This window comes from Phascolarctos cinereus, unplaced genomic scaffold (genome assembly GCF_003287225.1).
Source record: "Phascolarctos cinereus isolate Bilbo 61053 unplaced genomic scaffold, phaCin_HiC Scaffold_2;HRSCAF=192, whole genome shotgun sequence".
Taxonomy (NCBI): domain Eukaryota; kingdom Metazoa; phylum Chordata; class Mammalia; order Diprotodontia; family Phascolarctidae; genus Phascolarctos; species Phascolarctos cinereus.
This window is the reverse complement of record NW_027555625.1, coordinates 302,655,262-302,680,895: the sequence shown is the minus strand read 5'-3', so window position 1 is coordinate 302,680,895 and position 25,634 is coordinate 302,655,262. Positions and strand designations below refer to the sequence as shown.

Here is a 25,634-nt window from a genome sequence, read left to right as displayed (position 1 = left end):
AACATTTTCTCGCATTTATTCACATAGAGAAATAAGAGTTGCTATAAATCATAACATTGCCTTCAATACAAATAAATAGCTCTGGTTTCTAAAGAAAACAGCTCTATATAATTCAAAGTCAAATATTCTCAAAATTCCTATTAAAAATAGAAGACCGGTTTGCACTAAGTCCTACTTCATCCCAAACCTGCTGGGGATACCATCCATAAGACAATGGCCAGGCAAGCCCTCCCATCTTTCTGAACAGAAAAGGATATCACTTGCACCAAAGAGGTGTCTTTATTAATTGCCAATACGTGCTACCCCTAAAGATAGCTCAAGAGAGACACTTAACCAGGAAGCAAACAAATAAACCCCGCCCCCATACACAAGGTTTTTCTAAATCCAATACTTCCTAAAGCTATACTATACCATGATGCAGTGAAATTGCCAAGCTTCATTTCTGATATTCAACAAATATAGGAAGGCTTATGTTGCTTTAGAGAAAGAGCATGCTTTATTACAAAGAAACAGAGGGAAGCTCTTGACCATAAAGTTAGGTGTCACCCAGAATAAATCAGTGACTTAGAGGAGTGAACAAGCTACCCAATGAAGCACTTGGCCAACATTTACCCTAAATAACTAAAATTGTGGTGGTAGAAACCCCATCCCCCATTGGCTTCAAGGTTACTTAACTTTCTATCTTTTACCATGAGGGCTTTTCAAAGCCAAATAAAATAGAAAACAAGCAGGTGGGTTCTATGTATGAAAATTAAGCATATTTGCCAGAAGAGGCTGCCCTCCTAGAAGGAGACTTCTTCTAAACTTAAAATAAAAAAACCCCAACCTGGATTATAGGCTGTGCTCTAGGTTTAAAGGGAAAAGTACAGCTTATTCAGACCAATACAATAAATTTTAAGTCATATGGCACTTCTTATCAAAGAAAATCCCTAAATTACTAGGCCAATGACTAAAATACCTATTATACAAACTCCCTACTCCTACTCCTTCCACTTTCTCTACCCCAACTCCCTTTCCCCACAATACAGTTTAATCTCTGCTACTGAATTAAAAGCAACAGATTAGGAGAAAGGGTGTTTGACAAGGGCTATCTTGGCCTTCTTGTTTGCTAAAAGAACTAATTCATTTTACTGCTCATGAAGATGGCCAAAATATAGTTCTGAAGAAGGTATCCTCATGCTATAAAACTCCCCTGGCAGACTTCTAATTTCTAAAAGTTTCTCACTAACATTCTTACAGGTTTATTAGTTCATTGTGCTAAACAATATTTTTAAAAAGGTGCATCCTTAGTTTGACAAAAGGTTTTCAAGACTGAATTGTTATCTTGGTGAAAAAAGATCAATGAGCTCTATAGATTTATCTTCTTTAAAATAGTTTTCAGACATCCACCATACCTTCCTATTTGGAATTTTAAATATAAGAAAAGGAATGTTGAAACAAATTAAGGACCTGCTCTCTCTGGCAAAGAATTTTTCCTTTTCATTCCTTATCTGAGGATTTCCATACTGTAAAACTTTGGGGACATTTCTGAACACAATTAAAAAACAGAACAACAAAAGTAGACTCTGGCCATCTTTCACCACCCACCCTGGCTGCTGCCCTTAGGTGTTGAAGGCATTTAGGCAAAGCAGAATACACATTTTTCCACCCCATCCCATTCCTACTTCTTTAGAAAATGACCACTTTGACAAATTTTGTTTTCCAGGTTAAAAAAGTCAGCTTCTCTTTGTCTCTTATACTGAATAACATTTTTGGACTCACAAAATGCAAACAGTTCAGTCAACTAGAGCATCCCTGTGTTAAAGTCAGAGCTCTGGACGCAATCCAATTTATTCTGGATGGTGTTCAATTCTATACATACTTTGGGCAAGGAATAGCCATAAGAAAAGTTTAAAATGCCATGTTACAAAACTCTAACGTTGTGATTGTGCTCTTGGATAGTACCATTTAAATCTACAAAGTACAAAGGCAGAGGATTTTAGGTGTATCAAGCAGCTTTCTTTGCTGATACAGCTCTTCCCAACCATCATCTTCGAGACTTCCAAGCAGTTCGGGAGTAAGGACTAGTCCTTTTTTTATCTGGTGGTTTAAAGTAGGAATAGACAGGGGCTGCTGAGTACTCAGCATCAGGGTTTTCGGCCATCATTTTCAGTTTGGCTTCGATTGCTTTTATCTTTGCACTGACACTGGAAAAAGAGCAAAGAGTTCGTGAGTCAGCGATGTAATGATAATAATAAGAGCTATGATTTCCATAATAACCCAAGCTTATAAAATGCTTTCATCACAGGAAGGATTAGCATTCCCATTTTACAGATGTCAAAAACTGAGGCAAAGAGAGATAAAGTGATGTGCCCAGGGTCAGGCATATAGAGAGAGGCGTAGTGTGCTGTAGTAAATAGAGAACTGGTTTCAGAGCTAAGAAAAACCTGGGTTCAAGTCCTACTTCTTAAACATGCTAGCTACTGGACCTCCAACAAGTCACTTACCCCTCAGTGATCTAAGCAGAGGAACTTCTTCCTCAAAGGGAACTCTCCATATGAATGAGATCATTACTTTAGTTCCTAGTCCCAAGAAGATACTGAGTGTCGGAGCTGAAGCCTCAACTCAGGTTTTGGTACTGCAACTCCAGTTTTCTTTTCACTTTACTCTGTTGCTTCTGCTATCTGGAAAAGGGGCTCAAATTTTACTGCTTCCTCTCAATGGAGAGTAAAGCACATGTGTAGAGGACAGGACTGAGTCTGAAATCCACAGACCCAGGATGGAGTACTGGTTTGGACATTTACTAGTTTCATAAACAAGATTAACTCATTTGTTTGTTCTAAGTCTCAGTTCTCGCTCTATAAAACAGAGATAATAATTTCTCTCTGACCTACCTCTTAATGTTGTGAGGAAATCCCTTTGTAAACTTCAAGTACTATAGAAATATGGTAGTTATTATAAGCAATGGAATTTTTTGATAGGAAGACTTTATATAGGTACATGTAAAACAAGATGTTATCAGAGTAGGAATACCGTACTTTGGACAGGGATAATGATACACCATGTTACTTGACCTGAGAGTCAGGAAAAATTGAAAATGTGGCCAGCAAAACAAGAGTTATCATGATATGATGATCAAAGGCAGAAACTGTTGATATGACATAGCAGAGTGAGATAGAATACCATTATCCTTTGCACCACTGTCAAAATAATATTCCCTATGAAGAGATGTGGCTGTCAGTCCTCTGCTTAAAAATCTTTAGTGCCTCCCTAGTAAAAGTCAAACCATTCTTCTTGGCATTCAAGCCCTCCACAATCTGGTGCCATCCCACATTTCTAGCTTTCTCCCTCCTCTCTGCCTTTTTATCCGTCCAAGCAAACTGGATAAGACTGTCCCTGGAACATTTCCTCTTCTCTCTTGCCTCAAGCTTTACTAATGCTACTGACTAAGCCTAATTCAAATGCCATGTTCTCCAGGAAGCCTCCTGTGATTTCCCATTAGCTAGCAACCTTTTACCATTCAGATCTTACATGAGATTTTCATATCTCTTTAATGAACTTATGTAATACTGCATATAACAAAATATTTATACTTAGAGGTGTAGATAGATGTGTATATGTAATATATTTTTACTATTATTTGCATAACATCCTATCTCCCTACTAGATGATAAACTTTATTATCTTAACTAGCATCTAGCAGTGTTCTGCACATAGGACCTATAAATATTTGTTGGATGAATTACTTTAATTGTCTTAAGATGGTCTCTTCCAGAGTCAACAAGCAAGTCAACATACTGGAGCCCCTCTGAAGAATTTCTAATTCATTTTCTCATCTTCCTGTGTGCCTGGCCACCTCTCCTCCTTTTGCTGTTAGCAGATTACTCCTATGTAAGAAACAGAGGAAGATCGTGTGGTGCTAACTTCTTGCAGTCTGTGGATTTCCTTCCAAATCTGGGACTCTGCTTCCCTGGATCTGACAAGTCAAAACACTATGCCTCATAATAAGCCTCTTTGGGATATCTGCCACTTCCATCCTTAGAGCTTGGGTCATACTCCTTCATTTCCACTTACTAAAAAAACTCTTTCTCTCTCTTCTTTCAAGGTCCAGCTCAGGTGCCACCTCCTCCAAGAAGCTTTCCTGTACTCACTAGGTTAAAATCACCTCTTCTTCCTCAAATTTGCTTAGAGCACTTTGTCGAACCTCTCCTCTTTATATTGATCACACTTACTCGTGCACATGTCATTATCATCCCTACTAGACTGTACGCTCTTTGTGTCATCCTAGGCAAATCACAGACATCCTAAGCTTCAGATTTTTATCTGTAACATGAGTATAATAATAATTATGCTACTTCCCATAGAGTTGTAAAGAAAGTGCTTTGTAAACTTTAAAGTGCTTTCTAAATGTGAGTCATTTATCCAGTACTTGGCCCTTAGCAGGTACTTAATACTGAACTTAATACTCTACAAATGCCAAGAGTTCTGGGAGAGACCAGAAAGACAATCTATTCATTGTCTTTGTTGAGCTTCCAAATGAGATACAGCTTAAGATAGAAACCGATCTTCAGCTCATATGAGCCTACATGGAGAGGAAATACAATCTTGTGAACTGAAAAAAAATCTTTGATATTATATAAATCTGTAATAGGTCTACAAAAATCCATGGACAATCATGGAATGTCATTTCCCTGGAACTTCTGCCACTTGGATACAAAGTGCAGGCAAATGATTCTCCATAAATAGACATGCATCTTAATGAGAGATAAAGTTGATGTTTTCTGTGTAGAAAAAAAATCATATGGTAACTACATATTAGTGTAATGTATGGATGATAACAGCTCACCCCGACATTGCTCTTTACAGTGACAAAGCACTTCCCTGGAAGTGGGAGATCTAGGACTCTTGATTCCTGGCACTGATCTTTCCCTCTCACCTTATTCCCTCCCTCTAAGGAAATCTAAAAGAAAGTAAACATGACTGGGAGATTGAAAAACAGGGGAGACATTTATGAGAATGATAGCCTGGGATAATGGGAAGGCCACTGGATTCAGAATCTCGGGACAGGGGTTGAATTCAAGTTCTGCTCCTTATTAACTACGTGATCTTAGGAACTCAATTTCCTTATATGTAAAATGAGCAACTTGGACAAATTCCATCAAGCTGTAAATTAATTCTATGATACTAGAATGCCTCACATTTACATAGCATTTTTATAGTTTATAATGTGCTTTTTGGGAAGCTAGTAAGTAGCAGAGCCAATACTCAAGTTCAGGGTTCTTTTCAGTATCAATCTGGCTGTTTCTCAAGAAACTAGAGACAAATTATTTTTAAAAAATTTGACAATACACAAGAAACCACTCTTTTTTAAACTTTGTATCCCTAATGTCTAGCACTACACATGAGGTGCTTAAGAATATTTCTGAATTGAATTATAACATAAAAGAGATGGTGTTCTACTTGGGGAACTTGTATACTGTAGGGAAATTTAAAATAAACACATGGGGCTAGGTGTTGGAAATACAAATACAAAGTAAGATAGTCCTTGCCCTCAAGGAGCTTACATTCTACTGGAGAGGGACAACATGACATAACATGATCTCAAATTAGTAAATATTTGAACACATATAGAATAAATACATGTAGAATGAATACAAAGTGATTTATCTTATGAGTAGAGGGGAGGGCACTAACAACTGGGGGAATGAGGAAAGGCCTTGGGAAGATGACATGCAGATGCATATGGGAGATGGGATGTGAAAAGACACAGAAATGGGATGAGGACAACAGCAAGTAATCCAGGATGAAGGAGTCAAGGATACTGCTGAAGTTATGAGCCTAGGTTACTGGAATAATTAGCAGTATGCTTCCGACAGAAAAAGGGAAGGCTGAAAGAAGGGTGGTCTTTAGGGAATTTTGGACATGTTGACTTTGAGATGTCTCCCGAACAATCAGTTTGAAATATCTGATAGCCAACTAATGAAGTGAAACTGAAATTCAGGGGGAACACTGGAGGAATTATTGATATAAAGATGGTATTTATGGCAATGGGAGCTAAAGAGGTCACCACCACAGAGAAGGTGGAGAGAGAAGAGTGGGAGGCAGAGCCTAGAGGAACACTTATGGTTAGGAGTGTGATATGGATGATGAACCAACAAAGGAGTTGGAAGAGTGGTTAAACGGGTAGGAGGAAAACCAGGAGAGTGGTGTCATGAAAACCCAGAAAGAAGAGAATATCCAGGGGGGCAGCTAGGTGGCATAGTGGATAAAGCACCAGCCCTGGATTCAGGAGGACCTGAGTTCAAACTTGGCCTCAGACACATAACACTCACTAGCTGTGTGATCCTGGGCAAATCACTTAACCCCACTGCCTAACCAAAAAAAAAAAAAAAAGAAGAAGAGCATATCCAGGAGGATGAGGTACTTAAAAGTTTCAAATAGCTTAAGAAGGATGAGGACTGGGAAAAGACCATCATACATAGCAATCAGGAGATCATTAGGAACACTGGAAAGAGAAGTTTCAGTCAAATGATGAGGTCTGAAACCAGGTTGCAAAAGGCTAACGAGTAAATGAAAGAATCACAGACATCTTTTTCTAAGAGTTTGGCTGAGAAACGGGAGTGAGGTATAGGATATGAAAATTTGAGGGGACAGTAGAGCCTAGTGAAGGTTTTTTTAAGGATGAGGGTGACCTGGGCATATTTGAAAGTAGCAGGAAAGGAACCAGTAGATAGAAGTTGAATATTTGGGGGGAGGGGTGTGATTGAAGTTGAAATTTGTTAAAGAAGAGGGTTTGGCTTTGGCAAAAAGAAGGGCCTCTTCTTTTTCAGAGCCTGGGGCAAGGAGGTGGGACTAGAAGACAATGTCAAGGGGTTTTGAGATCCTGAAAAGTGGATGAAAGGCTCTTGTTGAATGGCCTCAATTTTCTCAGCAAAATAAGAGGAAAGGTCCTTACCTGAGACAGAGATAGGGAGAAGAAAAGGTATGAGAAGTCTGAGGAGAGAAAAGGTTTGGAAAAGCTTTTGCAGGGAGTAAGGGAAGCTATTAGAAAGGAATAAATGGATTAACTTGCTTCAGTTAGGGCCCAGTTAAAGTTGGATAAAATACATTTAATAAGGTACCTAGTCAGCATGGTTGAGTGACTTCATCCAGTTCCAATTACAGCATGTGTGTAGGAGTAGAAGCAATGGAAGGCAGGAGAAAGCTAGGAATAAGGTATGACAAGGGATGAGAATTGATAGGACCCTGAGTTGAGGAATTTCAGAATAGAGGGCAGTATAGCATCAAATTAGCTAACTATAGGGTCATGGCTGGAGAGAGAGGGAAGAGAAAGTAGTAATGGGTAATAGATAGAAAAATTACTGAGGGGTGGAGGGATTAGTGGTTTAATGATAGGTTTTAGGACAGTCTAGAGTCAGAATGTGAGGCAACAGGAAGCTACTGAAGCTTCTTGAGCAGTGAAGTGACGAGCCCAGTCCTATGTCTTGGGACTATCAATTTTGTTTCTATGTGGAAGATGGATTGAGAGGGGAAAGAGTAGACACAAAGAGACCAATCTGGACATCTTTATATTCACCGAACAGTTACCAACATGGACAGGAGACAGTTCCTTCTTTTTGATGAGGTGGAAAGTTTACTTTGTCATGAACAAAGTCATGAACAAATATCAAAGACAGACTACAACATGGGGATGATATTTTGTAAAAATGTGAAATATAAAGCCTTACCTTAAGTTGGACTGAGTGGGTTCAGTGCTTGATGACGGCTCAAGACTGATTGGAAGGATTTTGTCATTCTTGTTATGATCATATCTCTGAAAGTAAGGAAAAAAAGGAATTATTTTAGCAATGATTAGCATATAATACTAATACTAATTAGCATGTATATAATGCTTCAAGGTTTGCAAAGCACTTGCACACATTATTTCATTTAAATCTCACAACTCTCTGAGGTATGTGCTATTATTAGCCTACTTTACAGGTAAAGAAACTGAGGCTGAGAGGCTAAGTCACTTGTCCAGGAGCACACAATTAGTGTCTGAGGTAGGATTTGAACTCAGTCTTCCTGACTCCAAGTCCAACAATTCATTTATTATGCCCACCTTGCTGCCTTTAATTTGAAGCCTAAAACTAAGAAGTTCCCAGCCCATATGCTAGTTAAATTTAAAATTCTTTCACATTTTGACTAGGTGCAAAACAATACACTGCTCTGGCTCCAAACCATTAAGTTTTAGAAACAAGACGAAAAGCTGATTTTGATATGGGCCGTCTTCTTTTGGCAGGAAGTTAGGAAGTTTTAGTTTCAGATTCACAGATGATACCAATAAACCAATATGGGCATCTCTTATACTCTATACTTAAATTCTAATTTTACTATTTCAACTTTAATATGCTGTTACACCTGGATTCTTTTCACATTCATTTTGTCTATTCACAGCTCACCTCAAAATCATGGTCACAAATATTATGCTTGGAATTTTACCTATGTTTGCTGAATCCTGAAGTCTCCACTGGTTTGAGATGTGTGGAGAGGAACAAGAAATAGGCCTGTAGTTACTGATCTAGAAAAAGTTCTACGGTGAAAGAGAAATCAGACCATCAGAGTTGAGAGGGACTTATAACAGAAAATACTTTGAGCTGGAAGGGACCTTACAATGTTACAACAGGAAAAGACCTTAGCACATAGATGCTGGAGCATACATTGTTACAGCTGGTAGGGATCTTATGACAAAAAATACGGGAACACAATATGAGCTCTTGGAAAGAATCTCAGAATATAGCATATTAGTGCTGGAGGTCTCCTAAGAGGTCATGGAGTCTCAATTTCACATTGTTTCTGGTCTGACCAGCACTTAACAGAGTCTCTTACATATAGCAGATGCTTAATAATACTTATTGAATTGAATTTTTATAGCTCGGGAAACCAGTTCCGAGGGAAATCTGATAGCAGAAGAACTTTCATATGAAAATAAGTAAAGTTTTCCCATGAATAGTAAACATAGCATGGTATAGTAGACAGTATGCTGGACTCAGGAGTCAGGAATACCTGGTTTAAATCTGGCCTTTGACATGTATGTGGCTTATATGACAGTGGGTAATTCACTCTCTGGGCCTCAGTTTTCTCATCTGTGCAATAAGGGGATTGGACTAAATGGCCTCTAAGGTCCTTTTCAGCTCTAAGTTTATGATCCTAAAATGTGAAACAGTAAACCAGGAGTCCTTGGAGCTTTTTGTTGTGGGGAGACAATGCAGAAAAAGCAATGCTATGAAGCAGTCTTTCAACTGAAACAGAGAAATGACAAATTCCCTTGTTAGCATTTTTTTAGTAGGATGCAGAACATGGACATAACCACTAGTCCAACAAATGTGCTCTAGTGAAGAGCACAATGTCTAGCCTCAAGGAGTTAAAATTCTATGAGAGGAGGGCAAGAACAACACACAGATAAGTAAATATGAAATATAACAATTTAAGGGACAAGGAGTGCGTGCACAAACAAATGGGTGATCAGGAAACACCTCATGTAGGGGATGGCGCTTGAGCTGAACCTAAAGGGAGGGGGCTAGTCCAAGGAGTGGAGGTTATGATAGCTGTCAGGGCACTGAAGGCACGGGAGACAGTTTGTGCTAAGGCACAAAGACGAGAGACCGAACGTTGTGTAAAGGGAACATCAGGGTCAGCTTGGCTGCAATATAGAGTATGTGGGAGAAAGGAACATGAAATCAGTCTAGAAAGATAGGTTAGAGATATTGTAAAAGCCCTTAAATGTCAAAGAGAGAAGTTTATATTTAAGCCTAGAACTAAAAGGGAGTCAGCGAAGCTTGTTGAGCAGGGGAGTGGAATGGTCATGTTGTTACCTCAGTTTTCTCATACATAAAATGGGGCTAACAATACTTGCTATAAATCCTGAAGTGCTATGGAAATGCAAGCTGTTATTATAATGTGCCCTCCTCACCCTTGTGAGGAGGCATAGTAAATATCATTATGCCTATTTAACAGATGACGGAACCAGGGCTCTGAGATGTGAACTGACTGGATCATGGCAAAAAGACAGTGTCTGAAATGGAATCTGAACCATATCTCCTGATTCCAAGTCTAGCTGTGCTTTCTGGGAGCCAGGTACGGTGCTAAGCACTGGGAATACAAATACAAGGAGAAACAAAGACAGTCCCTGCCCCCAGGAGCTGACATTATTAACATCAAGGACAAAAGCTTAATTAAGAGGTTAATGGTGTATTCCTAAATAGGAATGAATGGCTTGGGCCCTTTCTTTTTCTGCACCAATAACTGGCTAGATTGAATGGTAAAATCTGTCCTTGCTGTCCAAGTGCCTGACCATTGTTTTCAGTCTCCTACATCTGAGATGCTTATTATTTTTTGTTTCTATTGAATGGGATTCACCTTGACTTGGGCATGTGCCCACCGTACCACCAGCTTCTTAGATAGGGCCAGCTTGCCATTGAGACACTGGATCGCTTGCTCTGCTTCCTATACAGGAGAAAGACCCATGTTAGTAAATAAAGTGAATGTAGGTTTGGTTAGATCTATTATCATAGGGTGACTTCAATTTGGGGAGCTGAGGATGACCTGCTTTTAACAAGCAACTGACCAATGGCAAAATGATATAGTGGAGAGAACATTGACCTGGGACTCAGGGAACCTGGGATCTAGCCCAGGCTCCGCTGCAAACTTCCTTTGTGACCACAGGCAAGTCACACTGCCCCCACTCCACCCCCCGCGCCTCCCCCAGGCTTGAGTTTCCCCATCTGTAAAATGAAGGAATTGGATTAGTTTCTAAAGTTCTTTTCAGCAGTAACATTCCATATTCTAAGGTCTCTTTCAGCATTGAAAATCTAGGCTTCAAGGTTGCATCAAAAAACAAAAACAAATGCCATGCATTTTTATCATGAGGCCCTTCACAGACTATAGGCCAACATTTCCTAGGGGGCCAGGGAACTCTGTCATGGAGCTGGACCCATACTTTGCACTCTAGTAGTGCTTTCAGATTCTGTGGGAGTCAAGGAAACTCTGGGCAGGAAAAAGCAGGAGTCAGTCAAGGAGACTAGGCAAGAAGGTGGTTGTGTGAGTCAATCTTTGCACCTGGTTTTCAGAAACAAATGCTTTCAACTAATGAAAACACCCTTCCTTTTCAAGGAGCAAAGGAGTTGAAAGGAATTCCTGAACCTGGATATTAGCTGGCCTAGGTCACCCCCAGGAAACCTGGCTGTATGTTCCTGCTCTACCAAACATCCTTGCCCAATCTGTGTTGACCAAGTTAAGATCTGAAGGGCAATCAGCCAAGTGCCTATTCCATGTATGTACTGGGGATGAAAAATCTACTGAGTGAAGGGAAACTATCGAGAAAGGAGAGGTTATGATACAGCATCAGAAGAGTTTTTTTTTTGTTTATGTCCCAGTTCTGCCTTCCTGGGTGTCTGAAGTACTGTCCACCATCTGGAGTTGGCCAATGCTACTCCCTTCCTGCCCCATCACATAGCACACATGGCTAGACAGAGACCCAAGGGAAACTTTGTTTTTCATTTCTACTTCATAATGTGAATGGCTCCCGTGCTCTGCCTACTTCTATGCTATACTATTGTGCAGGTCCTTTGGGACATGGCAGAGGCATACTGTATTGAAAATACAGATATTAACGCTTTCATTGATCACTGATATGAAAGTAGTTTCATATCCACTGTCTCATTTTACAGTCCTAAGTAGTAGTAAACAGCAGTCAAAGTGGGTATTACCTCTATTTTATGGATGAGGGGCAAAGAGAGAAAGGGGCTTGGTCCTGGTCACATAGTTAAAGCAATGAGTCACAGAATGTATGGTTGGCACAACCCTGGAGTGGTCACCTAGTCTACCCTTCATTTTACACAAGGGGAAACTGACTCCTGGAAAGGGAAGATGACTTGCCCACCGTCTTGGGCTCTTACCTGAGTCCCAGATTTCCAGGTCAGAACTCTTTCCACTACACCACACTGTCAATAAGTCATGCAGTATGTCCTCTGAACACTGAGACAGTGCTCTCTCCAGCTTCCTTGCCAAAATGGTGGCCGTTTTCAGTGATTCCGAATCAAAGAAAGTACCCATCACATTCTAATATCTGGGAAAAGTCAAGAAGAGACCTAGAGTATACTCCTTTTTAGGAATAACTGCTAAAAGGTAAATTTTTTTTAGTTCAGCTCACTTAAAAAACTACTTAGCAAAGTCCCTTGTGCGGCAACATTGTAATGTGTAGTGTTTCTATTTGCAAAGTTCATGATCTAAGCTAGCCCTCTCAAAGGAATGATGATTTAACATAGTGGAAAAAAAGTATCATGGCTAAAATTAAGATTGTTTCTTGCTCTCCATATACTCACATTTGTGCATGTTTCTAGAGGGTTTAGGGGTAAGAAATGAATGATGAACCAATCATAGTACAATAAGGTTTGTGGGTGGCCCCCGACAGAGCTCTAATACCCCAAGGCCCAAAAGCAAAACTAGCTTTGTTGGCCAGCCCTCCAAGGGATGACTGAGACTGCCTCAACACTGGAAAAGACAGTTTTATGCCAAACACTAACACCCTCTGGCACTCAACTTGGAAAATAGGTCAGTAGCCTTAGACCTTGGTCTAAAACGTGCCCCTGCAGGAAGTGAATGAATTAGTTTCAATGAACACACTGGAGAGACAGCACAGGTACCTGTTTGGTTTCAAAGTTGACAAAACAGTACCCTCGGGGCTGTCCTTCCAAAGCACCAGATTTGTGGAAAAGAAAGTCAAATTGCTTTACTTTGCCAAATTTCTGAAGGAGTTTGAGGAGGTGATACCTGTTGAGAGAAGAATAACAGTCAGGGACAACATGCAAAGAATGTGTCACACTTTGGCTAGCTACTTATTATAAAATGGAAAAGGCCAAGGGGGCTGAGAGGAAGATCATTTACTCCACAGATGCTCAATTGTAACAACCTTAATCCACAGTGGAAGTCTGTTTCTGTAGTGCTTTCCTCATGACAAATCTTAGAAAGGTGGTGTGGGAATACAAAGAGGCTAGACTTCTGAGTCAGAAGACCTAGGTTCAAGCGTTGACTCTGCCACCTACTGCCTGTGTGACCTAGGGAAAATCATTTCAGTTTTCTGAGTCTCAATTTCCTCACAGAAAGGCATTTTCTAAATGCCTATTATGTGTCAGGTGCTGGGCTAAGACTGGAGATACAAAGACAGAAGTCCCAGGCCTCAAGGAGCTGACATTCTAACGGGGGAGACTGCCTGTACCCATAGAAGTAATAAAGAATAGATACAAAATGAATCCAACAGAGTTCATAGCAGGGGTTCACTAAAATGAGGGAGAAAGAACATGACTTAAAGGAAGAGTACGTGGGTTAAACTCCTGGCTGTTATCTACTATGTGTATAATTGTGAGCAAATCATTTCCCTTCTCCAGGTTTAGTTTCTCTCGTCTAGAAAATGAGATCTAGACAAAATGATTTCTAGTCCCTTTCAGCTATAAATGTTATGATTCTATGATTTTCCTTTATTATATAAATGACTATATAATCTTTAGCTCTGATATTTTGTAATTCTAGTCCAAGTATTATGCTTATTTTACTGACAAAGAAACTGAGACCCAGAAAGGTGTGGCCTTGAAGCCTTAACTTGAACCCACAACTTCTGATGCTACGTTCAGCCCTACCACACCCTTCTGACTCTTAACATTCCACACTCACCCAATGATGTCCTATTTTGTTTGGCAACCAAAGTTGTTTGCCTCTACTTGGAATCATGACTAAAATTATTGTAGTTCTAACATAAAAACAACCCCCTCCCCCACCCGCAACCAACAGCTGTCTGGCCTGCAAACTCCATTTGTTTTCCTTTTGGACAAGGACTCAAAAATAGTGTCGATTTATTTATTTTTAATTTCTTGGCAGTAGAGTGATATTTGTAAATAACTACAATACCACCAAGAACAAAACAAAACAAAACAGCTTCACTCTCCTACACCCCCACATACCCCTAGAAAGCTTTTCCCATCAGATAAGGACTCTTCTAAAAGTCCAACCACCATCAGTAGCATTTTCATAATGGCTTGAGTGCTATTCCCTGATGTGAATGAACACCAGGACAATGGTGAGCCTCAAACTGAGTGGCTGGCCTGGTGTCGAGCTAGGGAACAGTGCCAGTCCCTTTGAATCATCCCTGAACAATCAGCCAGATACATGGGCTGTTGAAGAGCTGAGATCATGGAGAGCCAATGAAGAAATTTAATCCAGACAAGGGTGTTCACCCCCAAGCTCCTGCTTGCCTCTTCTGCCCCTCACCCCCTCTCTCTGGACTCCTTACTCCAGAAACTGTTTGGTTTCTATAGAGCTTTTTAAGTTATTCAAACAGATGTGGCCTCAACAGGTTGCCTCGGCCAAGCTCAATTTCCACTTCCTGTCATCTGATGTCGAGGGTGAGACAAACCAACAGCTCTCCCATTTCCTTTTCCGTTGGTCTTCCTCCTGGCACCCTCCACGCTATTCAAACTGAGAGTCAAGGCTCTCTCTAAACAATGCTGTCCCTGGGATACTAAAAAGGTATCAGACCACATGCTAAATCTGTTATTACTGGGAATTCTACCCCATAGGGAGCTAGTAATGTTGTCATAGCCTCATTTATGTTCATATTTTTTTTTCTAGGCAAAACTCATCAAAAAAAAAAGGTTCTTAAGTAAGGGTCCCTTTAGGGAGGGTGGAAGATACAAAATGGAATTTTGTCCTTTGCATAATCTGACACTGACAGACATGAACAGCACATTTTCCTGCATTCCCAGGGGGCAAGGAGACATAACACAGGCCTGGTACTGGATTTCAAGCTCCCAAGGCACACTGCTGCTCCAGGTCACCTTTCCAGCCTAGTATAGTATTTCTTTTCACATTGTTCTACAATCTAGCCAATGAACAACAGTCTAGTTTCCAATCAGGCTTTGTATTATCTCTGTCTCTATGTATTCACATAGGCCATAGCCCATTCCTGGCACGCCATACCTCATCACCTCAAACTTTGGGGATTCTTTTCTTTTAACATTCCTCAGGTGCTTCCTCTTCTATGAAGCTTTCACTGATCCACTAGGATAGAAATGAGCTTCTTCTCCTCATTTTTTTCCTAGAGCACTTTCTATCAACCTCCTTCCCCCCTTACACTCACCTTTCTATTTTGCTTGTTTGTTTTCCTCAACTCACAAGTAGACCACAAACTACTAAGGGGACTATATCCATTTGGCCTTTGTTGGTCAGTACCTAATAAGGACTCTGCACATAGCAGGCACTTGAACATTCTCCGCTGAATTGAACCAGTATTAACCCATCCTCTTTTAGGGTACTTGGGAAAGGCGACACAACGAGTGAGCCCTCTTTTCTCAATTGCCCTTTCGATAGTACATGCTAGTGAGAATGTGGGAGCTAAGTTCCTATGAGGAAGGAAAGGGTTATTATACACACTAAGTATAAGTAGTGGTTTTACTCATTTTTCTAGAAAGGTAAATCGTATGTGGAGTTTGCAGACTTCACGGACAAGCTATAAAAGCCTCCAAAATGCCTTGGCTTTCAGCTACAGCCTCTATATATGACAACCATTCAAACCACTGCCTATCCAGTAACTCTCTATTTTGTGCCAGCAGTTGCATAGTCAGGTCAAAGCAGTTTTTTTTTTGTAGGTTTGTAACTGACCCAAGAGCTACTATAGGTGGGTCATCTTTTCTTTAGCTCTGTTCTGCTTAGTAGCAGGAAGGTAAGGTGACGGGCATTTCCTAGGAAATGAATTTTATTCTAATCAGAAAGAAACATGCCGACAGATTATTCTTTGAAAAGCTGTAACAAACACATTTTGCCCAAGGAGTAAGACCTTAAGAGTTCAGGAACATCTGTGAGGTCTATGTCTTTCAACTGCTCCAGGATCCTTTTCTTGTCTGATTATTTCTCGAAATTATCAGAACACTGGAACAAAAGGAATTAACTGTTTACCATTTAGCTTCCTGGAGATGGGGACTGCAAACCCTGATAGTGGACAAAGCCTGAAGAGGCTCATTCTCACATCTGCAAGCACTTCTATCTGCTGATGAAGTGGGGAGGGGGGAAGGGGAGAAGGAGAGCTCATTAGTCATCAGAAACTGGCTCCATTTAATGAACTGTGGTCATCACAGTATTTAGCTACAGAATTACAACAGAAGATAGCCCTGTGTCACCACCTTAGACAACGTTTCTCTCACCCTGTGGTGACAATATTGGCACTTTCTTAATATACAATTGTGGGGCTAGATGTAGAAGTTTCTGTGATATTGTACAACCTGGAAGCAGTCTTAGCCCACACAAATTCTCAAATGTTCTCTGGTCCAACCAAACTGGATTACTTGCTGATTCCAGAACACAAACCTATATATGTGCTTTTGGGCCTCAGTACCCCTCAATACCTGCCCCTTGAACCCCAATCGATGCTTGGTGACATTTTACTGTCCCCTTCAAGGCCTAACTCAAATGACACCTCCATGGTGTCTTCCTTGATTTCTCACAATGGAAGATGATTTTTCCCTCACGTGACTGATTTTATAGTACTCTGTATTCTATTTATATTATAATTTGTCTCATATCTATTCATATAGATGTCTCATCCTCCTTCCTATTAGAAAGTAACTGTGTCCTGTTTATTGTATTTCCCTTACAGTGTGTGGGTCCATAAACAGTCAATATCTTGGTGTAGTGGAAGGTTGCCAGGGCACAGAATGAGGATTTCTGGGTTCAAATTCACCATATTCTAGCTGCTAACCTGAGCAAGGCACAACATCACTGAACCACATTTTCCTCACGTAAGATAGGGATAATATGTGGTATAGGAGAAGAGTTTGGAGGTTAAGAATCAGAATACCTGGGTTTGAATCCTGGTCCTAAAACTGATTACTAGGTGACTTTGGGAAAGTTTACCTAAATTTCCCTGAGCTTCAGTTTCCTCACATATAATGGCCTCAGTTTCCGTCATTTCCTGAAGCTTTAAAATAAAATTTCAACCACACTAAATTTTTGGGATACTCTACGTACATACATTCACATAAATATAGACACACAAGGCAATAGATGACAAAGTCTGGGGGGAAGATAAAGTTGAGATACTGCATCTTTCTTCCTACTTTATTGTAGATTTGGAGGACTAGGGATATGTATATACTGTCAAACCCAGTTGTTAAAAAGAGATGCCCTGATGGGCAGAGGAGAGGGACCATAGGATCACAGGATCAAAGATTTAGAGCTAGAAGGCCAACTCCGTCACTTTATAGATGAAGAAATTAAGGTTCAGAGACGCAGGGTCACAAAAGTACTAAGTGGTAGGGGTAGCTTTTGAATTCAGGTCTTTCTGACTCTGAGACCAATGCTTTATCTATTATACTATCATGTTCAGAAATGAACAAAAGACATCAATAAAAATTTTAAAAATGTTATGGGAGGTCCCTGGGGTGGGTGGGTGTTTGTGGGTAGGAGGCAATTTTCTATATTGGACATCAAAGGTGGCTTCATAGAGGAGGTAGCATTTCAAAGAATTGTAGTTTAAAAGTGAGGTCTCTGAGGTCATTCAATCCCACTCAAAAGTGAAGCAATAAAAGTTCTCTACAACTGAAGTGTCAAATTAGGGGCCCTCAAAACTCCCTGACCTGGCCAAAACCAGATTAAAATGTGATAAGGAAATGTTTAACAAAATAAAAAAAAATACAATACAGCATAGATAATGTTAATTTGTGGTTTTCTAAGTCAATATGAAGGCTGCAGGGATCTGTTTCTATTTGGATTTGACACCATTGCTCTACAACATCCTCCAAATGTTATTCAACCATTACTTTTAAGCTTCCAGGAAAAGAATACTCCATTCTTCACGTGGAAGCCCACTCCAATTTCGAGCAGATCTGGTTATTAGTACGGTTTGTCCCTTTACTGGGCCCAAATCTACTTCCACTGTAATTTCTGCACACTGCTCCTAGTTCTGCTCCCTGGGGCTAAGCAAAACAACTATACTCCCTTGTCCATATGACTTGAGCTTTAAAAATATGGGTAGGATTTCAACAGAGCTTTTGAGGGTGGAGCTTAGGGGACTATCACAGCCATTTTACATGCCACAGTTTATAAGATATGCTAGAATAATGACAGGCAGGGAGCCAAAACTCAATGAGAAGGGGCATCTGTCATGGTTCATGTAAAAGAGGAGGAAGAGGTGTGGAAAAGATCAAGGATATGAGTAGGGAATCAAGATAAGAAGAGGATGTGGAAGGATAATACAGCAGGAATTAGCCAGTGATTTGTGGGTGACAAGGGAAAACTTCACGCAGGGCAAAACTGAGTATGAGGCTCAAAGAAAGTATCAGCAGGAAAAATCTGGGAATGAATGCATTAACTAGGCCAATCAGACCCCAAGTTGTACAGGTGACTAAGTAATTAATATTATCAGCTGGAAGGAAGGGGAACTAGGGTGCAAAGATGGGAAAGTGGCAAATCCGCATCATTGATGCTAGCTGAATTAATGGATGGGAACACTCAATGACTCAAGAGTACCACCTAACACAATCCTGGTTGGATATTACATTAACTGAACTAATAGGTCAATAAAGCACAAGAAGAAATAGCAACAGAGATGGAAAAATCAGATAAAAAGATTCAGTGCTGTAAGGAACCTTAGACATCATCTGGTCCAACCTTCTCATTTTACAGATGAAGAAACCGAGGCCCAAAAATGAGTCAAGAACTTGCCTAAGGTGAGAGGTCACAGTAAAGTATAGAGCTAAGATTAGAATCTGAGGTATCTGACTTCATATCTAGTATGCTTCCTATAGTACCATATTACATCTCTGCATCCATGTTAGGGTCTTGATAAATGAAGTTAAGCCACAAGACCAACTGACACTGAAACTACCATGGCTTTTACAGTGGTTTAGTGATAGCTAGGACTGATCAATTTTGAGCTAGGGCAAGTTACAAGAAGTAAAATCAGAAAGGCGGCATAGTGTAGTGGTAAACACAATGGTGTCTGAATCTTCTTTGAATTGAATCGGCATTTGATTCCTTCAAAGCTCAACTCAAGTGCCACCTCCTTCAAAAGGCTTTTCCCAATTCCCTCTGTTGTCAATACCCATTGCCCAATCAGGATCATGTTGTATTTCCCCGGCAGAATGCAATCTTCCTGAGGGCAGAGATTGTCTCACTTTTGTCTCTGTATCCCCAATGCATAGCATATAGGTGCTTAGTAAGTGCTAGCTGCATTCTCCTGTCATTACATAGTTGCTCTCCCCACCCTACCACCTCACCATTAATAGAAAACACAACTTCCTCATCTGTCTTATGAAACCCTCTTTAAAACAGAGCAATGTCACCTAAAACTTATGTTATCTAATCTCAGCTGGGTTCTCACTGTAGCAAGGCAATCCCTCTATTCCTCTCTAGTTGATCTCATCCCACTCAGCAAAGCAACTCTAAATTTTCTCTTCTCTCCTTAAGCCTTCCCATCCTCTCAACTGAGGACCTCAACTAATACTTCATCAAAGAACTGAGGCCATATGACATGATCTTTCTTTTCTCCCCATCTCACAACCACTTGAAATTAGACTGCGAGATCCCCAAGAGCAAGGGCTGTTTTTTGCCTTTCATCTTGTCCTCAGGATTAGCATAGCGCAAGGCACATAATAGGTGTTCAATAAATACTTGCTGATCTGACATTATCCCTCACTGTCTCCTCTTTTACTCCAGTCTTTGAGGAAGAAGTAGTCATTCTCCCTGCCAATGCTAACCCTTTTATACTTACTTTTGATTCTATTTCCTCTCTCTCTTTTTTTTTTTCTGATTGGTCCCCACTGGCATACCCACTCTTCTTTAATCTTTCCCTATCAACCAGTTCCTTCTTGTATGTCCCAAAATAGAACTCTTGCCCCCCTTAACCCACTCCTCTTTTGAACTTTCCTATTCCTGTCAATGGCATCATCCTTCCAAACACCTGGGATTCACAACCTTTGTGCCATCCTTGACTCTTCACTTTCATCTCAGCTATCCAACTAGTTTCCAAATCTTGCTTCTATCTCCATGACCTCTCGAAGTTAGTTGTCCCTTTCTCTACACTTCCACTGCCACCACCTTAATCCAGACCCTCACTACCTCTCTCCTGGAGTAGTGAAATAGCTTCCTAATTGGTCTCCTTGCCTCAAATCTTTCCCTACTCTAGCTATCCTTCACACAGTTGCCAAAGTAATTTCTTGAAGTGCAGGTCTGACCACCTTCTCACTCCACTGGTACCCTTTTCCATCGAGGACAAAATATACACATTCTGTATAAGCTCTTCATAACCTAGCTGCATTCTCTCTTTTCAGCCTCATGACATTACTCCACTCCACATACTTTAAAGTGAAGCCAAACTGGCTTTCCTGCTGTTCCTCACAGGTGACACTCTGTTTCCCATCTCTCTCTGCTCCCCCTCTGCTCCCCTCCACTCTTTGTTGTCCATGCCTTGAATGCTCTCCCTCCCTCACCTCCAGCTCTTAGAATCCTGGGTTTCCTTCTGCAGGAGGCCTTTTCTGATCTCTTCACCTTCTAATGCCTGCTCCAACCAGAGTTACTTTGTATGTGCTTTATCATATACTGATATCTGTGAAATGTTTGTCAATTGATATTTGAAAGACTGTTATGTGGTAGATGGATTAGCTTTGCTCTGTATGGCACCTGAGGGCACACTTGACTCAGTGGGTGGAAGTTGAGAAGGAGGTATGTAAATATGTTAGGACAAACTTCCAAAGTCAGAGTTATCCAGGGTTATCCAAAAGTTGAACGGACTGCTTCTGGAAGTGGTAGGTTCTCCCTAACTGGAGGACTTTAAGGAAGGTCTTAATAACCACTTGTTGCATGTATTGCCATGTGGATTCTTTTTCACCAAGGGATTGGACTAGATAGCTGCCGAGGTCCCTAAAAGCTCTAAAATTCTGTGGCTGAAATTGCTACAGAAATGAAAATGGATCCTGACCCATATTCAGTCACTTCCTAGCCATTTGTACCTTTGATTCTGGCTCAAATCCTGGCTGCAGTATGGCCCTCTTCTGTTTCACCCTTCTCCTCCTCCTACTCTCCTTACTGTGGGACCCTTTTCCAATGGGAGCTGTTTGTCCCTCAGAGTATGATCTGAACTCACCCCTCCTCCCCATTATCTATCATGACAACCAAAGGGTCCCTTATGGGGGAAAAAGTCTCCCTCTTTCTCAGTTTCCCCATCTGCAAAACAAGGGAATTGGAGCCTATCGTTTCTCAGGTCCTCTACAACACCTTGTATGTACACGAGCAAGTCATTTCTTATCCCCAGGTCTCAATTTCTTCCACTGTAAAACAAGGAAATTGGATTCTATGGTTTCCCAGGCCTTCTACAACTCTATGATCTAAGACTCTTTTCCAACTCTAACTTTTTAATGTTCTGTATTCTAACAGAATGTAATTTTATCCTTGTTCCATACACAACTATGAGGTAACAAGGCCCATTTCCACTTCATATAAAAGGAGCATTTCCTTTTGGAAATGATTTCATTACCTAGGGCATATTTCTGGAAGAATAGTTCACTTTAACTACAGAGTAATAAATATTCTTTTTTCCTGAGTAGCAGAACTAGGGAGAAAACCTTTAGAAAGAGTAACATAAAATTAAAAAAGAAAAGTTCAGTAATATAAAATAGATCACAAGAACACCAGTTGAAGTCATGTGTCCCAAACCAAACCATGCAAAAGATCTGTAACATATCCAAATTCTCTAAGACAATAAGGGCATCAAGAATGGAAAGAATAAGATACAAGGGTGAAAAATGTGTTAGTTTTTGAAGTTTACTGGCTTCAAAGACCTTCGGAAGTAAAGACTTTTCAAAGAATTAACAATTTGCCACAGTGTGCCAGTTGGGATGCATTGTGTGGTGTGGAAAGAACATTTTATTTGGTATCAGAAAACCTGGTTGTGAATTTTGACTCTGCTACTTACTAGTTGTGACCTGGGACAAGCCACTTCATCTCTTTAGGCCTCAGTTTCCTCATCTGTAAAATGAAAAGTTTGGACTAAATGACCTCTAAGGCTTATTTCCACTTTAAATCATAATGAACCTATAGTTTTAAGGATTCCTATCCTGCTGGCTTGCCACTGAAAACTCCAAATTTACACAAAGAGATAGGATTAATAAACATGCCAAATGTATATATTAAATCTTCAAAGCTGCTGGGGGCCAGGGGCGGGAGAAGAAGACGTACCCTCAGAAAACCAAAATGCTTATTTTTCTTCAAAAAAATTCATTAATATTTCTGCCTCTGCACCTTTACTCATGTTGTTCTCTCCATGTCTGGATTGCCCATTTCTTCCTTTTCCAGTTCCCCTCCCCTACTCCAATTCCAATTTTATATTCTATTTATACTTAGAAGAGTACAGCAAATGCCACATCTTCTAGGAAACCTTTCCAACTCTACCAGCTAGAAAGGATTTTTCTTTTATCAGATCTAGCATTTTATACTCTGCTTATGCACTTACCAGATTTGAGTATGTGGTGTTTTCACAGAATCACTGATTTAGAGCTGCAAGAAAGCTGCAAGAGTTGACCTAGTCCAACTCCCTCATTTTATAAATAAGGAAGCTGAGGCCCAGACATGTAAAATCTAGTGATTTATATCCACGTTTCATTTTCCCATTAGATGCAAACTCCTTCAGGGCAGAAACTGACTTATCTTTATGATTTCCCAGTGCCCAGCAGCGTGTTATGCACACAGCAGGCTCAAAACTCATTTATTCAATGAATATCCCTTCCTCACATTAATATCACCACTTATAGTTGTTGGGAGAAAGACATTTAGACTCACTCTGTGATCTTGGGGTCCAGGTTGCCAATCCATAGCCGATGCCCCTCTTGCAGGGAACCCTCTGAAAGGATAGATGCATTCTCCAGGGGAAGAGTTTTGGTTTCTGCCTCCATCAATCCCTGCAGAATTTCAGATCAAAGAAAGGGAGGATATTCAGTCAGGAAACTAAGATTGGGGGGAGGGTGGGGAAGGTGAAAGTGGGGTGGGGAGAAGGGAGGGTGAAGAGAGAGATAGACTCTTCTCTCCTGATCCGTTGGTAAGTCCCTCTAAGATTATTGTCATAGGAGCAAAGGATTTAGTCCTAGAAGGACTTTAAAGATCACAGGATCACTAATCTAAGCCTTGAAGGGATCTTAATAATCACTTAGTCCAACTCCTTTCTTTAAAGGAAGAGGCAACATAAGTCCAGAGCAGAAAAGTGATTAACTCAAGGTCACATAGTTTCAGAACTGGGATTTGAATCCTGGTCCTCTGACTCCGTATCAGTCTTCTTTTCACTATAACATACTGCTTTCAAAACAAGGTGGTAAGACCAGATGACTTCTTGAAGTTCCCTCTCAACTCTTAGGAGTTATGACTGACTGACTGATTGAGCTACTTCTAACCACAAGGCCTCAGCACTAATACCCCAGGGACAGCTCCTTTGTTAGCCCTGGCAAAGAAACTCCATATGAAGTACTGAGAGTGAATAGGTAGAATGTCAATAGAACTTATGGAGGCAGCTCAGTGCACTGGCCTGGAGTCAGGAAGACCTGAGTTCAAATTTGACCTCAGACACCTACTAGCTGTGTGGTCTAGGCAAGTTATTCTGTTTGCCTTAATCCGCTGAAGAAAGAAATGGCAAACTACTCCAGTATCTTTGCCAAGAAAACCCCATGGACAGCATAGTCCATGGGCTCACGAAGAGTCAGGCATGACTGAATAACAACAACAAATCAGACATGATTGAACAACTTAAGCTTGGTGTTTGGAGTAGGTTAGTTGGGCAGTTAATTTCAGTTCAACAAGTGTCACTTAAAACAAATGTGAAGGATTTGGCATGGGGATTTGGGGAAGCTTCTTCCAGATGAGACTGCATAATGGGGCATTTGAAGGGAAAATTAATCAACAAACATTTATTAAGTGTCTACTATTTCTCAGGCATTGTCCTAAGCACCAGGGCAAAAAACAGTCCCTGACCTTATATAGCTTACATTCTAACGACGAAGACAACATGTAAATAGCTACATACAAGACACACATAGAGTAGTTGGAGGATAACTTTATAGAAGAAAGCTCTACCAACTTGGGGGGGGGGGAAGGGACCAGGAAAGGCCTCCTGAAGAAAGTGGGCTTTTGAGTTAAGCCCATCGAAACCTTTAAGCTTTGAAAGAAGCCAGGGATTTAAGAGTTGGAGGTGAGGTGAAAGACCATTCCAGGAATTGAGGACAGCCAGTACCAAAGTACAGAGGTGGGAGATGGAATGTTGTGTTCCAGGAATAGCAAGAAGGCCAGTATGACTGGATTATAAAGTCTGTGGAGGGGAGTAAAGTGTATAAAGTCTGGAAAGACAGGAAGAGGCCAGGTTGTGAATAACTTTAAATGCTAAACAAGGTGTTTATACTTGATCCTAGAAATTAATAGGGGGTGTGTGTGTGTGTGTGTGTGTGTGTGTGTGTGTGTGACATAGTCACTCTTTCACCTAAGGAGAGATGGGGGAATGGCCTTGCTCTTTGCCCTTGCCTCAGTCCTTGAAATGTCCCATATGTTACCCAAGGCTGTACATCCTTCAAGATCACTGGAAACTTCCTGGTAGATGTGAGAACACATAGGCCACTTCTGGGAACTAAAAAGGTGATTGACACACCCCACATTTCAAGCAAGAAGGCTGTGGTTCTCAGCAGTATGTAAACTCTCCCCCCCCCCCCTTTATCCAAAGAGCCTTGCACCACTCCAGCCACAAAGCAGGCAATTAAACGTGACTGTGGACTTGAATTGGTTTATGGAAATCTTCGAAGAAATGTGGTGTTTACATTGGAGATGGATTTTTAAGGATGGTTAGAATTAAAAAAAAAAAGGATGATGTAAAAAGGGCCAAGACCATTCAGAGCAGTGTGCCATATTAGGGAGATTGGGAACAGCATTTGAAGGGTAGGAAAGTGTAGGAGAACACAGCAGTAATAAAGGCGGGGGTGGCACAGAGGTGGGGAGGGTGGAGAAAAGGTGTATATATAATAAATGCTTGGGGAACTGAACTGAAGAGAAGGGGAGGAGGTGAAGATGGAGTGGGAAAAGGAACTGCGTGTGGAATCCGCCATAAGGGGGTACAGGAGGGGCAGAGGACAGGGGGATAAGCCGAGGCGGGGTAGAAGTGTGGGGGAATAGGGCTGGCTGGCAAGGGGGCAAGGAGGAGCAGTCGGTATGGGAAGGGCAGGGGGAGGAGGTGGCTGACAACGAGCGGGGGAGCTCCCGGCGGGCCTCAACTCACCCTCTGGCCTCAGGCTTGATCTCCTCGGCTCCTCCCGCCGCAAGGCGGCTGCGGCTCGGGATTCCACCACCTGACTCCAACCGCCAGGCCTGGACCCGACCTCCCTTCTTCCCCTCTTTGACTTCGCCACAGCCACCAGAGATGCGCCTGCGCAAGCTGCGCCGCTTCGTGATGTCATAAGCCTGCGTTGATGACGTGCGACCAGCACCGAAGCCCGTTTCCCCGGCAGCGGAAGCCACAGCCGGTGAGTCCGAGCCACGGCTCACCTTTGCTTTTCGGCAGGTGGGATCGCGGCCGAGGCAGAGAGGCAGGGATGCGCTTGCAGGAGCCC

General features: G+C 41.2%; 2 protein-coding genes across 5 annotated transcripts in view; one reads left to right on the top strand and one right to left on the bottom strand.

The window, feature by feature from the left end:
* Nucleotides 1-25,481, bottom strand: RBM18 (RNA binding motif protein 18). Of its 4 annotated transcripts, none has more exons than XM_078150145.1 (7): nt 25,304-25,394; nt 22,837-22,955; nt 15,964-16,054; nt 12,663-12,789; nt 10,378-10,464; nt 7,707-7,792; nt 1-2,186 (listed from the first exon to the last, which is right to left on the bottom strand). In XM_078150145.1, the coding sequence occupies exons 2-7, from the start codon at nt 22,913-22,915 to the stop codon at nt 2,027-2,029; spliced, it is 630 nt and encodes a 209-aa protein (XP_078006271.1). In that variant the 5' UTR covers nt 22,916-22,955; nt 25,304-25,394; the 3' UTR covers nt 1-2,026. The 4 variants fall into 4 exon arrangements, with proteins under 4 accessions (XP_078006271.1, XP_020823279.1, XP_078006272.1 ...); XM_078150147.1 differs by lacking the exon at nt 1-2,186 and adding an exon at nt 7,101-7,183; XM_020967620.2 differs by lacking the exon at nt 15,964-16,054.
* The window catches only part of MRRF (mitochondrial ribosome recycling factor), a 55,437-nt gene continuing 55,274 nt past the window's right edge, over nt 25,472-25,634 (top strand). The window contains exon 1 of the mRNA XM_020967618.2: nt 25,472-25,547. The gene's annotated coding sequence lies outside the window, so the exon portion shown is untranslated. The remainder of the gene's footprint in view (nt 25,548-25,634) is intronic.

Excerpts from the sequence above, each read along its gene's own strand:
- RBM18 (XM_078150145.1), bottom strand. The coding sequence starts at position 22,915 with ATGCATCTATCCTTTCAGAGGGTTCCCTGCAAGAGGGGCATCGGCTAT. Across the intron at positions 10,465-12,662 it reads TCAACTTTGAAACCAAACAG|GAAGCAGAGCAAGCGATCCA; the intron begins GTACCTGTGCTG and ends TCTCCTGTATAG. Across the intron at positions 2,187-7,706 it reads CCCACTCAGTCCAACTTAAG|TGTCAGTGCAAAGATAAAAG; the intron begins GTAAGGCTTTAT and ends CTCTTTTTCCAG.